The sequence below is a fragment of the Serinus canaria genome, chromosome 1A (genome assembly GCF_022539315.1).
Source record: "Serinus canaria isolate serCan28SL12 chromosome 1A, serCan2020, whole genome shotgun sequence".
Taxonomy (NCBI): domain Eukaryota; kingdom Metazoa; phylum Chordata; class Aves; order Passeriformes; family Fringillidae; genus Serinus; species Serinus canaria.
In genome coordinates this window covers 71,813,094-71,828,641 of record NC_066314.1, presented here as the reverse complement: position 1 = coordinate 71,828,641, position 15,548 = coordinate 71,813,094, and the positions used below count along the sequence as shown (strand labels likewise).

The 15,548-nt window shown below is 37.6% G+C and overlaps 1 protein-coding gene across 15 annotated transcripts in view; it reads right to left on the bottom strand.

The window, feature by feature from the left end:
• Positions 1–15,548, bottom strand: part of C2CD5 (C2 calcium dependent domain containing 5) — a 57,113-nt gene that overhangs the window by 16,935 nt on the left and 24,630 nt on the right. For 8 of the 15 annotated variants that reach the window (XM_030238256.2, XM_050983432.1, XM_050983426.1 and 5 more), the window contains 4 exons: positions 4,948–5,062; positions 3,240–3,335; positions 1,371–1,562; positions 497–683 (listed from right to left, as the gene is read on the bottom strand). In XM_030238256.2, coding sequence (XP_030094116.1) covers positions 497–683; positions 1,371–1,562; positions 3,240–3,335; positions 4,948–5,062 — 590 coding nt within the window. Of the gene's footprint in view, positions 1–496; positions 684–1,370; positions 1,563–3,146; positions 3,336–4,947; positions 5,063–15,548 lie in introns of all 15 variants that reach the window. The other 7 variants (XM_030238249.2, XM_050983396.1, XM_050983401.1 and 4 more) reach the window with 3 other exon arrangements.

Genomic DNA, 15,548 nt, shown 5'->3' with positions numbered 1-15,548 from the left:
AAGAATGGGGTTAGAAAATATTGTTAATGAACATCTCTTGACTTTCTCAAATCTATAATTTATTTCTTCAGTTCCATCAAAGAAGAGGCAACACAACCTCCCCTTGTTGCCACATAACCAGAAGATTTCCTGACAGGCTTAACTGACCTTATTTGTCATCAAACTACAAATCAATTTGAAGAACAGGGATCTCTTTGACGGACCTTTAAAGAATACCATCATTTTTCTACAATTTGTGCCAATTAACTGGTTGAAGTTTCTTTTCCTCTCATCCTCTTTTTAATCATCTTGTCTTTTACCATTTTCAAGAGATTTCAATCTTCTTCTGCTGGTTATGAAAGACAAGTCTGTCCTGATTTTACAATAATTATGATACTTGCTCTTGAAATGACATTTTAGTATGTCTGATTACTCTGAATCCCACAACACTTGCACATCTTCCTGGAAAAAATACTGCAAGAAAGCAGACCCACCCCAGGATCCCACCAGTACTTACTGCCAAGCCCATCAGCATATTTTCCCCCACAGTGATCTGAATTCTCAGCCCAAAGAGGGCATTCATTCCCCTCAGCTTGAGTTTGTTCATCAGCTGTGTGTGCACTTCATACTCCATGAAGGGCAGGAGGTTACTGATGGAGGTGGCATTTGCTTCAGCCTGAGCTTTCTTCTTCAGCCGGCACAACCTGGAACACAACAGCACAGACAGGGCTCTGGCAGACCTGGCAAGGCTCAAGGGGACCACAGCTACCTGCAAGTCATTCCTCGTGCTATAACCGAGTGCAGCTTCTTTTCAATTCTTCTAGGTTGCTCCAACAGTACAAAAAAATGCCAGTTCTTTACAAGAACCCCTTGAGACAGTGCCATCTGAAACTTCTATTTTCAGCTCTTCTTCTAGTAAGAGCCCCCATGCCAACATCTGTTTCTCTTGCTGCAAGCCTCAAACATTTCAGGCACAAGTACAGAAAATTACTACTGTAATTTCTAGTGGTAGAACTTTTAAAATTCCTATTAATACAGTTATTAAGGCACACATTGGAAGGAAGAAAAGAATCACCAAACCAAACCCAACCCAAGTGAGCTCACAGCTAAAGCATTAGCCATATTTATCTGAAATGAATAAAGCAGAGCATAGCAATCCCATCTCTGACTATATGTTAGTTATCTTCCACTCTGTGAGTTTAGTCCTACAAGCTGAATTTCAAAGCCCAAACCAGTGCAGTGATACTTTCAGAGAGAAATGTTATTCAAGAACACATGCCAATTCTGTGTTTTATAAGATAAGGTTTGATGACACATTGGATTTTAGCAACAGGAATTCTTTTAGAGCTCTCCAAAACTTTACTAGACTAAGGAAGGATTTCGACAGATACCTGGCTTGAATAAGACATCCCTTCCCAACAACTATTGCCTCTACAGGAAGGTCAATTGTGGTGAAAAGGACATCAGGAACTTTTTGCTTCCTGCAGTTGTAACAGTAAGTGAGGTGAGCAGGAAATGGCATGTTCAATTCATCATATGGGATATGGCAAAATCCACAACCTGGTGGTGAAGCTTCTTCAATCCTAAAAATACATTATGGAGAGAATACTTAAAACATCTGCATCTTGTTAACCATGCTCAGTAAGTGCACATGTGAATTATCACCTGCAGAGACCTACTCAAACCATACACCACAACTGAACTCTGCTCCATTACACCTGTGTGACAAGTACTACAATACACCAACTACAAGAAGAAAAGGTTGCACACTACTTGCTAAAATGCTCTCAATAAAATTTGCATTGAAACTACTTATGCAGGGATTGAGAAAAAGGACATTCAGTGACCAACAATTCATAAAAACCTGTAACATCACTGAACTGGCTTGAAGCAGTGCAACTTCCAAATATAATCCATGATACAACAGTTGTACACAGAATTAGCTGCACCAAACACACCAAAAATTCTCCTTTTCTCATTGTGTCCAAAACCCCGTAAGAGCAGAATACAAACAACAAACCAATCATCCTTTTGAGAAGCAGCACAATAAGGTAAAATGAATTATTTCCTTATAACAGTCTCTCCCCCCCATGAGGAATAACCACTATAAAAATATGAACAGGGAAAGCACAGGCCAACTGCATCACTGCAAATGGATTCTGTTTCACATCAACAATTCTTCTCAGGGATTTTGAAGAGGTGCTTAAGCAAGTCTGTCAGATTTGGAACATTAGTTATCATAAGACTTTGGCAAACAGATTTAGTGTTGAGCATGAGCTTTGTCTGTTTAACTATTTTACCTTCCCCTGGCACTTCTAATCCATGCCAAGACTCTTAGTAGCCCCAAAACACATGTTTTGAAAAAGTAATATTTTCTTTACATTACGAACATGATATTGCTTTCTCTCCATCATTTAGTGACTATAAAACCAAGTATTTTAGTTTTGGCTACCGTTTTTAAAACTCTGTCTTCACTAGAAGACAATGGTCTTCTGCTAACAAAGAATAATAAATTCTAAATAAACCATGTTGACTGGTTTATTATAGAAAAAGCAATGCAAGCGCTAAAGGGCAATGAATAGCTTTGCTTACAACTATAATTATCCCTTGAAATATTTGATTACTGTCCTGATGAATACATAATAAATTACCAAAAAGCATAATTATTTTTTTCCCCAAAAACAACTTTGTGGCAATACTCATTCTTCAAATTCTATTTGCAAGAGCAGAAACAAAGGGAAACTTCAGTTTCATGCTTTTGTTCATCAACTTCAACAAACACATACCTATTTTGGAAAAAACCTGGCATTGTATTTGTTTAATAACCAAGCTACTTTATCTCCCACACATATATAGTATTTAATGGAGCAGATATACACACATTGCAGACACAGCCACTTCTGGCTAATGTCAGTTATCAAACGTCTGTCATTTTTTATGGTGTGATACAAAACTGGTGTGAGAAAAGAGACCTGAAGAGCAGCGAAGGAAAAAACTGAGTTATGATCTGTGTTAGTAGTCAAACGTGTTACCTTATTGAGACTGTTAGAAATAAAAACAGAGTATCTAAGTGGGTGCAGAGCTCCATTACTCCTGTGGTGGTTGTTGTTAGTGAAAAGCAGTAAAGTGGTTGGTCCCGCATCCTGCACTGTAACACTGTAACCTACCCTAATAGAGAAGAACTATCTTGGCTCTGAGGAAAAAAATCAACCTCTCCCTTCTCTGACCCTATGGAAAAGAAGCCAGGCTGCCATGACAACCTTTGTTCCAAACAGCCTTCCATGGTGCCATCCTGAAGGAACCTAGGGTTCAGTACAGCTGCTGTGCCAGATGCGGACAAAATACAGACCTCTTCACTATAAGAGAAAAGAACAACAACACAGTGAATTCCTACTGCTTAGGGGCTGCTTTTATATCAAATTATCAGATTAAAGGGCTACTACAAGTCTCAGTGAAGTTAAACATCCCCACTAATTCTGTGCACTTGTGCAATTTGATCCATTAAAACTCTCAAACAAATGTTACAAGTAACATAGCAATGGAAAGGCTAACCAGGTTTAAGTATGGTTTTCAGTTCTGTGGTTAACAATGCAAAAAAATACAGCAAACCAACTAAACATTAAAAAAACCCCAAGGCATAATTGTTTACAAAAGTAAAAGGGAAGTTGCGAGCCCCAGCATCTCATTAACATTCAATTTTCAAAATGAAGTTACAGCTCAACACTGACAAGGGTGCTTCTTGAAGGATAAAAAATGGCAAAACAGTACAATTTTACTAGGAAGAATTACAAAAATGGTACACTTTGCATGTAAAGTAACCAACCATACTTAGGATTTAGCAGAGTTCAAGCTCTCAGAATGACCACAGAGCTTTAATAATTCTCAGGTTGTTAAATAAGAAACAAACATCTAGCATTCAGTATAAAATACCACTGTTTAATATTGAAAAAAAATAAAGAGAATCTTTCCCACATTTTCTAGAATGATACCTGTGCCTTGTTTTTATTTGTTGTTTCTCTTTCCAAAATAATTTTTCATACATAACATGTCTGGCAGACCAGCACTTACACAGGCTTGTGCTTTGAGCATGGAATAAAGCTGAACTGGCAATAAGTAAGGGAATTCCAATAAATATTTTATCAATAATTGAACACTACCACATTCAATTCTTTTAGAGAAATGCAAGCATTAAATAACCCAATACTTGACTGTCTGTCTATGCTCTAAACATTCTTTCCCCATAGTTAGGGTAGGAAAAAGAATACAAGCTATTTGTGCTTTTTACAGGGAGACTGAGAAGCAAAGGAATAAATGCTTCATGTTGGTTCATCCCTCACTGAGGGAGTAATTGAGGAAAATACAGTAAACCGAAACTTTTCCAACTTCTCTCCTTAAAAAAGCAAATTTTTAGTGCTTTTATCTTAAAATATTTAGGCAAAATCAACTTGAAAGAAAATAAATTCAGATATTGGAATTTTCTTGCTACTTCCCAAATGCAATTCAAAATAGTGAACCAGAGTAATTTTCTGTTTAATATCAGCAGACACATCTGGCTCCAGGACAAGCTTTTTTTGGGCCTGAAATGTGAAGTTTTCCATATAAGTTCTGGTCTGCCAGTCATTATCCAATAATGAAACTTCAATACATATACTTTCAAGAACAGTCTTAATTATTTAGGTAGATTAGGTTTAGAAAACTTCATGGATAAATTAATATTGTTACTACAAAATAAATTCTAGGGTTTAGCTTAAAAGAAAAAAATTTAACATTCATTCGAAAAAACTTAAAACCCAGATCTAAACATATATAAAAATGCCAAATACTGAAATTTCATAATCTCAAACTCTGTAAAGTAGTTATAGAATAGACAGTACCAACACCTGTACTGGAATAGTTAATTTTTACTCCACTGATGATGAAATACATTTTCTGTGGCATTTTGAAAATCAAATCATCATCATGATTTACCAAATGCTGGTTGATTCACTGTAGCCCACTACAGCATGACAACCCAATGCCTTGGCATGGGATTTTATTTCTTGTCTGATTTCTGCCCACCAGGCATCTCGTGTCTCTGGTTCATCTGAAAGACAAAGTATAAATCAGTTCACTATTCTGGACTAGGCTGACACAAAGCTTCATGCAATTCACCTGAAAAGCTGAGGCTTGCACCTTCAGGTACTTCCAATGTGGACACTTTCTTTCCTTCCTATTTATCACACTTCAAGGAAACACTAACAGGACTTTTTCACTAATTATCTTGTTTCTCCCCCACATGAGCAGACTCTCACAAATTACTGCACGCTTCTTGCTGTCCATAGGACAGGGAACACTAAAATACTGTAGATACTGTTCCAATCTCCACTTGGTTTTAGTCCCAAACCACACCCTCAGCTTCCAACAACACAAGAGCAGTGTGTAACATCAGATACTCTGTAATGCTGAAAAACTAACAGTAATGAAACAGTATTTCTAGTAGCAAACTAGTATTTTACATTGCTGTGCACTTGGATCTCTGAAGTAACCTCAGTAAGTTTTCCTGCTGGAAGCAGTTCTCTCTGTTAACCAGATTTTGAAAATATTTGTTCCAAACCGCATCACTAACCAAACAGACAATTCTGTGGCACTTCTAGCTGTGAGAAGCCATTTGGATTTGAAACTACTTCTACATTTACAACGTGAAGAAATACAGGATGTATGTTGTCAGTGCTTTTTTGAGTCAGTATCCTGGAAATTGCACCTTCCCTCCATACCCATGAATGGATTTAAATTCCTCAAGGTTATATTTTGGATATATCCTGTCTGCTTTTCTTGAAAACCACAAGATACAAAAACACAAAAGGAGTGTGCTGCTAGAATAAGTTCATGCAGTCCATTTATTTTTTAACTGCTCAGCAATTAGTTCTCTCAGCTAAAGCTCTTGTCTTCCAAGCTTTTTACATATGGAGCCAATACTGAATTTACAACTGAAATTTGTCAGCTGTTTCTTCTTTCAAAACTTACCTGTTTCAATGAATGTAGTTAGCAACTGTGTTAATTGTTGATACAAAAAGGGAAACCAGGAACAAACAATCATTACCAAGGATTCTGAGCAGAGAGAGTCTAATGGAATTTCCCTGAAATTAACTGAACTTACAAACTTCTGGCTACTGAGTTCTCCTTGCTGAATCATAATTTAAATATCAAAGTCAAAACCTGGAATTTATTTGGAACCAATTTTGTACTACCAGGAATATTTACCAGCACAGTGTATGATAACCACATTATCATACACTTGGTTCTCTGACAACATGACAAACAAAAATGCAAGATGCAGATATACATATAATTTAAAAGTTACTGAAACAGAAATATTGTAAAGCAATATGTATTCATTCATGACTTTACCTCACCTTCGCAATTAGAACTAGGCTCTAATTTTTCTAAACTTAACTAATGATTATTTTCTAATTCAAAGGAAGAGCACAGAGGTTTGCATATTCAATAATACCTAACTTTAGATGGCAATGCTTGGGTAGCTCACAGCATTACACTGACCAGCAGCAGCCTGGATGCTCAGACTAAAGTTTATTCAACCTTTGCTTTAAGAAATGAACACTGAGCAGAAAGAACCTTACAGTGAGGGTTCTTAGGCATGTTCTCTGCAATGAACAAAAATATCCACGTCAGGACACAAACCAAGGGATTTCTATGAACTGTATCAATCATGTTCTGTAATCCAAGGTCACTTTAGCAGGTTTCAGTGCACCACTGGAAAACTCTTGAGGTGCTGCACTTCACTCTCAGGGTGAAAACTGTTAAATCCTCTCAGTGACTGGGGCAATAAATGCTTAAGAAGACACTCAGCAATCCTGACTCAGATTCCTGGAGCACCTGCTCTTCCCAGCTTTGGAATTCCTGGGATTCCTACAGAAATAATCCATCACACACAGGGCTGGAGCTCCCAGCTCAGCTCTCAGGACCACCTGTGGTACAAAAAGTGGGAAATGCCCTCTCTGCAGGTTCCCCTCTGGACAGAGGCTGCTCTGCTGCCAGCAGGGAACAGCAGCAGGGCTGGCTGAACCGAGGGAGATCTCCAGAAAGGGACTGTAAGGCCAGGCTACAGCATCTGACCAATTCAGTGCATGGAGGATGTGAGACCACAGGCACAGTCTGTGAAAGTTCTTTTTAACTCTTTTTGGTGACACGGACATGGATCTTGGGAACAATTCCTCCTCTCCCCTCCAGTCGTGGGCCAGAGATTGTTTTGATAAGCAATGTGTTTCTCCTTATACATGAAAAGTCTAAGTAACAGCAAAAGTGGTTCTCTGACCATGCAGAAAAACACCTGCTCAGTTGGCCTGGATCACAGGCAGCTGGCTAGAAACATTGACTGAACAGCCACACAAATTCTTGTACTTCACAGAAAAACACCTGCAAAGAAGAAATACCCTTTCTTCTAGACATAAATGTGCCAATTTTCAAAACTACAACTTTTTGCACCTTTTGGCTCCATCTGGCAAAAACTGCTTCTACTTATCACCAGTGACATTTCAATATCAAAGTGCAAGAAAATGTGAAGTCATGATGAGGATTTGAGAGTTAGCAACAGGTGAAGTGACTGAGGATGAACACAAAAAGTGCTGTGAAATAAAGGTAAGAGTGATAAAGATAAGAATGACCATGAAAAGGAATGTAGCCACAGTGAAAAGTGAAATGGAATGAGATGTTGAAAAGAAACAGGGATCCTTAAAGTGAACGTAGAAGGTAGAAATAGTGACGGGTCCCAAATTCTATGCAAACATTTAGCTTTCCTCCACAAAAATGTATAGTTTAAATTATTAAATGTATAGTTTAAATTATTGAACTTAAGAGACAATTTTCTTACCTAACATCTACAAGGACACCTCACCATTATGGCTAACACATACTGTTGTGAAGTTACTCAACACTGTGTCTGGCTAAAACAACATTTAACCCTTTATTCTAGGAATCTGTTCAATATCCTCACTAATAAAACTATTAACTAGAGAAATCTAAAGGCTCATTTTCATTCTTTTGAGAGGTAAGAAGCATTTTCCAGCCATTGTCTTCAGCATTAACAGGATCAGGCCCAATATCTTTCAAAGAATCCAACAATTTCTTATCATACAAGAACAAATATTTCTATAAGAGTCATGCAGAAACAATTGTTTGTAAAGAAGACTGTAACCTCTGCTTAAGATATTTGACTATTTTTTTCTTCCAGAAAGAAGCCAAAAAATAACAATTATTATCTTTATATATAAATATTGTACATTCACAGTTTACATGAACTTACCTTTGCGTATTAAAACACAAAATAATTGTCTACAATTAAAATCAAACACCATGACATTGCAATAATAGGTTGATACAAAACACTGAATGCAGTGCAATGTGTAGCATTCATATTCTTCTGACAAATATTTTCACAAGCAGCCTTTTTTGACACATGAGCCACACAATTTCACATGGGGATGCTGTCGTAGCATTTACAAGTTTAGTAAAGCTAAGGATTTACATAAACAATTAGAGGAGTTAGGGAAGCAGGATGGCATGTGTCCAGCACACTCCATGAGAGTGCCTGTTGGTTGTTTTGCTAAGGCAAAAGCTCAAGAACTAAGGGTTTGCAAAGCAGATTCAGCAGACAGGAGCCAGAAACGGTGGGTATTTTGGCGCATGCTTGGATCAGGTGACAGTACAGACTGAAAACTATGGCAGCTCACTGAAATGGTTACAGAAAGTAATGGCCCTGGGTTCTAGGTGGAAGCAAGAAGGCAAGCATACAGAGCACTCAGTCACAAGCTTTTCTAGCAAATGTACCGAGTCATTTGGACCAAGGCTTCTCTACAACTTTAAGCAGAAAGGTTTGCAGGAAATTCCACTGCTAATTATGTCCCCTTTGTGGGATACCAAAGGCTGAACACTAAACTTACTGTATTAATGTTTCCAAATTGGCAGGATATTTATAACCAAGTGGAAGCAAAGCACACTGTTTCTATGGTTGAGGACTTGAGAAACAATGCTGTCAAAAGTACAGTGTTCTATAAGAATCGTGCCAACTCACATCTCCGCCAACTGGAACCTTCCAGACTGATTTTATTCAGCAGTTTTATAAGACACAGACAGCACTTCTGTACCTGGAATGCTCTTTGAGTTAGTTCTATCCACCACCAAGTCGCCCATCTCCTTTAGAATAGAAGATTGAGCTGCACTATCCAGGGGACAATATCCTGTACAAATCTTTCACCTAAACACTATCACTTTCTGATTCCTAAGTTTTCCCAAGTTATTTGCTAGAGGTTCACTTGTACAGGTTCTTTTAAGACTTAGCCAGAAGCTGCATTTTGCTAGTCCATATAGATTCTTTGAAGCTGAAGACAGATTAAGAAGAATGGCCTCTTGATGACACAGTTCATACCCAAGAGTTGCTGTATCCTTAAAGCTGAATCTTTAGACAGCCTGCTTCAAAGTAGGGACTGTTTATATTATTTCAACCAATTTTACATTGCATAATTTAGGAAATATTTACATGTATAACACAATGCTCTGACAGGAGGAGGACAACCATCCGGAGGAAATTTTCATCATCTATAAATGACTCATTGTTCTGTTGTTTCAAAAATGACAATGGAGGTCAATATTCTTTCAAACTCAGTCTTTGAATCTTCACTAGGCAAAGCCCTTATCCACACATTCAATATTCCCTTATTTTTATATCTTCTTAATTAAAAACCTACTAACAGTTTATACAGAGAGATGTGTGGGATTTTTGTGTAGGTTTGGCAGGTTGGGTTTTTTTAACAGACACCTTTGTTAGGTTTATAAGCAACCTTCCCTGGACCTTGAAGTTTTATTTAATCCTTTCTGGTTATCCCATTAACATTGACATCATCAATTTTCTAAATCATTTAATGACTAAATAACTGTACAGAAACACAAATCCTCTGATCTGTAAAGATTAACACAAAATTCAGGTAGCAAATAATTAAACCTACAGCAGATTAACCTAAAACTTTCAAAACAGTTTCCAAGCCACTCCCTCCTTGTTTAGAAATATTACTCCCCATATTCATCTTTAAGACTGAAAGATGTACAAATGAGAACTTTGTTACAGCAAGTGAAGGAAGTAGATTGTAGGGATACATCAAAGGGAAACTAGGATACAGTAAAGTAGCAGGACATAGTGTAACCACGCACAAAGGGAGCAGGCACTCTTACAAAGGCAAACTGCAGCCTGCAGAATGTTACTGATAACCAGGGCTCTCCTGCCAGATGAAGTCAGAGAGCAGCACGCCCCTCACCTCTTAAGCCCAAACTGCTGAATGAGCAAAACAAGGCTCATTCAGCAGTTGGAAAGTAAGGAATTGTTCAATTACTCAGGAGACAATGTTAACAACACTCAGATTACAACTGCACTTCCAGGATGAGCTGGTGGCTGGCTGATTAAACACAAACCCCTTCATGTGCAGGGCAGTTTCCTACTGGGCCACTCAGGCCACATCACTACATGAGCACCAAGTCTCCAAGAGAAACCATACAGAAAATTCCACAGAGCATTCCTTTCAGCGGCACCTCTCTGCTGAGGAGTGATAGCTTCAATCCCAAAATATACTCCAAGATGGAGAAGCAGAAGTGTTGCTCCCCTTATGGCTTAACACAGCCACAACAGTGGCTTTAAAAGGAAAAGTAACTTTTCCTTTTAATTGTAGATGAAAGTCTGACAGGAAGAGCACCAGCTCAATTTAAAAAAAAAAATAATCTTGTAATAATATGAAAGCAGCAGTAATAATTTAGTGCAGAGCTAAAAGAAAATAAACCACCACGTGATACAACTTAAATAAAATGAAAATATAATGTCAAAATATAAGGCATTTCAATATTTGAAATATATTAAAAATTAAACAAACATATATTAAAAATTAAAATACTTTAAAATGAAGGTTTAATTTGCATCATACTTAGGATTATAAAAGCTCAAAAATACTGCCCAGAAATTAGAAAACATTAAATGTAGGAAATAAATTTGCCTCTGGAAAATCATTTCCATGCACAAATATGTGCCTTTGTGACTCCAGCTTTTAGTGATTATTTTAGTCGCTCATCCTAGACTGGTGACTCAGCAGGTCATAAAGAAACTACTTATTCTATTTTGTGTCTCTGTTGCTTTGATACCTTACACTAAGTACAACCTATTTTAAAACATGAGCAATCTTCAAAGAAAAGCTTTAAATGACTTCAATCAGGGGCTGTTACCCAGAGCTGGGGATTCTATGCTGGAACGAGACAAGGCTTTCTAAACCCCATTTCATCTTTTTATTGCTGCAGGAAGGGGATGAATGCAGAACCTCTGCATTCACTACTTCTGTGCACTCACAACTGTTTATTCTGTTTTAAGACAAACTTTGAACTTCTGGATGCAAGGAGACTTAAAAAGAAAATCTCTTGTGCCTCATATTTATTATCTATTGACATTGATTAGTTATTGCTGTAATCCTGTTACAATTTAGAAATTTACAATTACAATTTAGTAATTTAGAACTTGTGTTCTCTGCCTGTATATCTTCCTACAAAACCTCAGCAGACATTTTACAAGGCCACGTTTAGCTGTAATTATGTAGCAATTAGGAAGGTGCTGGTTCAAACAGAATCATTCTGGCTCTCTTCTAACAATAACACATTTTGAGCCAGGCAGATAGTTCTACAACTGTGTGTTTGCAACCACAGAAGCAAATATCAGAAGGCTGAAAAAACTCAATGCAATCCCTGAAGGAAATTTTATGAAGACAATAGTTTAAGCATTTTGAAAATAGGATGAGTTATGTGCAAAAATGCAATTTTTGCCAGGCCAAGGTTCTCTCTCTGGTGTACTATCAATTCAAAACCAAAGTGTAGTTGTGCAATAAGCAATGGCTCTTCTGGAGCACTTGTGCAAAGAAAAGTTTCTGTTGGCTTTCACACACTTAGCCAGAATTTAGGGAGAGTTTTAAAGCAGTATGAAATAGCATTACTTAGTTAGGCAAAGAATTCTAAACAAGGATTTGAAATGCCAAGTTTATTTACTAATTAATCTCTAACAAAACATGTGAAAACTGTTCTGTGCTCAGTGACAGGGACCACCCTTTCTTCAGTTACATAAATTTCTACTTAGAACTCTCTCTCGAAGAAAAAAAAGCACAGTCCCAATGAAAATGATTTCATTAACATAAGGGTGTATCTGCTTCCAGAAATAATATTCAAACACCACTCACATTAACCATAGAAATGACTTGGCAACATTGACTCCTCTGGAAAGGCTGCAGAAAACTGGAGTCAATTATTACTGGAGACCATCACACCTCTCACTCTTTTCAGAAAAAGCCTCTGACAACTGCTTTAACCTCCCATTTTCATTCAGCACACTCTGATGGGCAAGATGCCAACCTGGAAATTCTCCAAGAAAAGGCAAGAGGTCAACCTTAAAATGCTGGGGCTTTTACTGCTTGGTCTGAAGGATAACCACACCAGACACCAGCAGGCACATTCTGACACTTCCTGAGTGTTCCCACAACTGGGCCACACTTACACCCCAGAAAGCAGCTGGAAATGTAATTTGCACATTCTCTGTATTTCTGTGGAAGAAAAACATTCAGTTACAGAAACAAAACATAGCCAAGCTTTCCTCTTGTGTTTCCTCATATGCAAAACTGACTCTGGAGAATTTCACACTCCAACAGTGGGACTGGATATTGCACAAGGAGCTCAGGAGATGCTTAGGAAGGTTTTACCAATCTTTTTCCTTTCTGTATTTCTGCCTACTGGAGCTGAAGATGCACTGCTGGAGTAGCTTCCTGAATGAGGACTGTAACACTTAATTATGTGAGAAATGACATATTGGTGCTGTAAAACAGCCATATAGAAAAGGAGCCTCTATTCAGCAAGTTCTTGCACTGCCTACCTTGGTGCTCTGTGTTTAACCTCAGTGCCATCCTTTAACAAAGATCCAGCCTCCCGGACTGAGGACTCCTGGCATGCTTTCATCCTTAAGAGTTCATTCTTTCCCAGAGACAGCCCCAGAGGCTATCTTCCACTGCATTATGTGCCCTCTTCTCTACGAATTTTTGCTCAACTCCCTACTTTTACTTTGCAAATTCATCTTAATATCTCCCTTTTCTTTTTTTTTTACAAACATTTAAACAATTCTTCATTGGACTATATGCAAATCACAGATCCTTGAGCAGCTTCTTTTCCATTCATTAAATAATCAGTCTGTACTTCCACGTTTGATTTTCAAACACCTTCAAATCTCTGATGTTTCCCTACCACTGGATGCTCCTGTTGTATCTTACAGACAATTAAATCATTGGCAAGACAAATTAAAAAAAAAAAAAAAAAAAGGAAAAGAAATATCCCTCTGCACTACACAGTTACTAAGCAAGATGAAATGAAGCCTGAACATTTTCTAAAAGGAAAACAATTTTAGCCCACTTATGGCTGTGATGGCATTCTCTGCCCAGCAGCACACCTGGCACTGCACAAGCCCCATCCACACTTCCAGGACCAGGAGTGTAACCTGCTCATCCCAAAGCAGCAGGGTTAACCAGCTCTCCTACAGACACACCAAGGCTACAGAAACACTGCCAGCTCTCAGGAGGGATTAACTCCACAGTTACTCCTTGGCTTACCTCTCTACCCCAACTCTGGGGAAAATGTTTTATATACATGGAAATGCACGTTCATTTTCCTGTAATCTCTAAAAAAATTCAGACAACAGTTTTGGATATTCTGTCAAGAACTGAATTCCTGACTTGCACTTCACTTACTAATCTTACATTATGGATCACTTTCTAGCCTAGTCAAGGCATGTTTAGTGTCTGTACACAAACTAATTTACTCCATTATTCTAATAAAATTCTCTCAATAAAAACATCCTACTAAACAATCTGGAAGAACCAACAATGAATTCCAACTTTTCAAGGGCAGACACAATATGCAAAAATTTCAACACATTTTTAACACCTTGGATCAGATTATGCCATACCAGTCACAGACCTGAGAATTTGACAATATACTTTTGTATACTGAAAATTAATTTTAAAAGATTATCACTTTAGAACAAGCAAAGAAAACCAACAAAATCAGAAAAGCTCATAATCACAATATTAAGGGATATTAAAGGTTACTGTAAAAGGAACAATAAAAATGAGTCAATAGTTTAAAGCTCTCCCTACTTTTGAACAATTTGCAGAATGAAAAGTGTCTGGTTTTTAATAACTGCACGTTTAAACTGAATTTTAGAGCACGATACAGAGCTGCATGGCAAGAATGAATTATCAAAAAGGAAATTTTCTGGGGGAAGCAAGCCCTCAGAGGTCAGCTTCATACCTTTTTATGGTGCCAGCTTTATAAACACCCAAGTCTGACAAGGCCTACTGGCTTGGATGTTCTGTGCAAAGAAGCTATGCCTGCCCCTCTTCCACAGCATGTTATCTTTCCACAGGGAAAACAGGACAGAGAGAAGCCTTCACTGCATCTAGACTGCACCAACTCATCCATTCCTTCTACAGCTGTATAAGGAAATCACACACTTTGATCACTAAAAATGCATAAAAAATAATATTGGGGCTTTTTTCAAGCTGGGTAATGAAGTGATTAAAAAGTTCAAATAGCTATGTTTTAAGTCCTGTAACTGGCTGCATTTTACAATACAAGATTTATGAACCAACAAATCCCGGGTTACATACTACTCTTCTCTTTAAACTGATGGTTCTCTATTTTTCTTGGATATTTTTTTGATCTTTTGTTTTAGAGCTAGCATTAAGAACAAACACATTCATTGATTTCCTGAAATTAACAGGAGGAAAGCCTTGGCTGAAGAAAGTGCAAGCCCATGCAAACAACAAAACTAACCAACAGTCCCCCCAAATCAAACCAATAGTCCAAAATAAACACCCAAAACCCCATTACACAAAAAACCCCAAACCAAACAAAAAAAAAAAAAATCACACCTGACCTGGTCCCAGCTGTGTAAGGAAGTACCCATTCTCTTATCCTAAATTACTTCCTTCATGGATGCTGAGCTGAAAGTGGCTACTAAATAAACATCTGAACATTCAGCTTTCCAGATGGATATTAAATTATTCTTAGCAATACTACTTTATACTAAAAAAATGTTTTGTAATTTTAAAGAAAGTCTTTAACAGCATGAAAATGGGACATTTAGGCATTTGATGATTAAATAGATTAAAATTTGAGGCATTAACCTAAATATCCTAGAGCATTTCTAATAACTTCACTGAGCTGCCATAATTTCTGTCAGCATATGTAGTACTGAATGACTAATAAAATACCTGAATTGAAACTATTCCAGTCTAGCAGTTTGTATGATCTTGTGTTACCCATAATTCCGACAAAGGCTGAGTTCAAAACAGCAAATTAGTAGATCAGTTATAGAAGCAGAATAGTGAAAAAAACTACCAACAAGAACACAATTGACAACACCACTCCACAGGAACTGGAAAGACACAGACAGCAGAGTTAATCAGAGGCTGAAATAGAAAGGGAAAAAGGAGCATGCTATAGCAATCTGG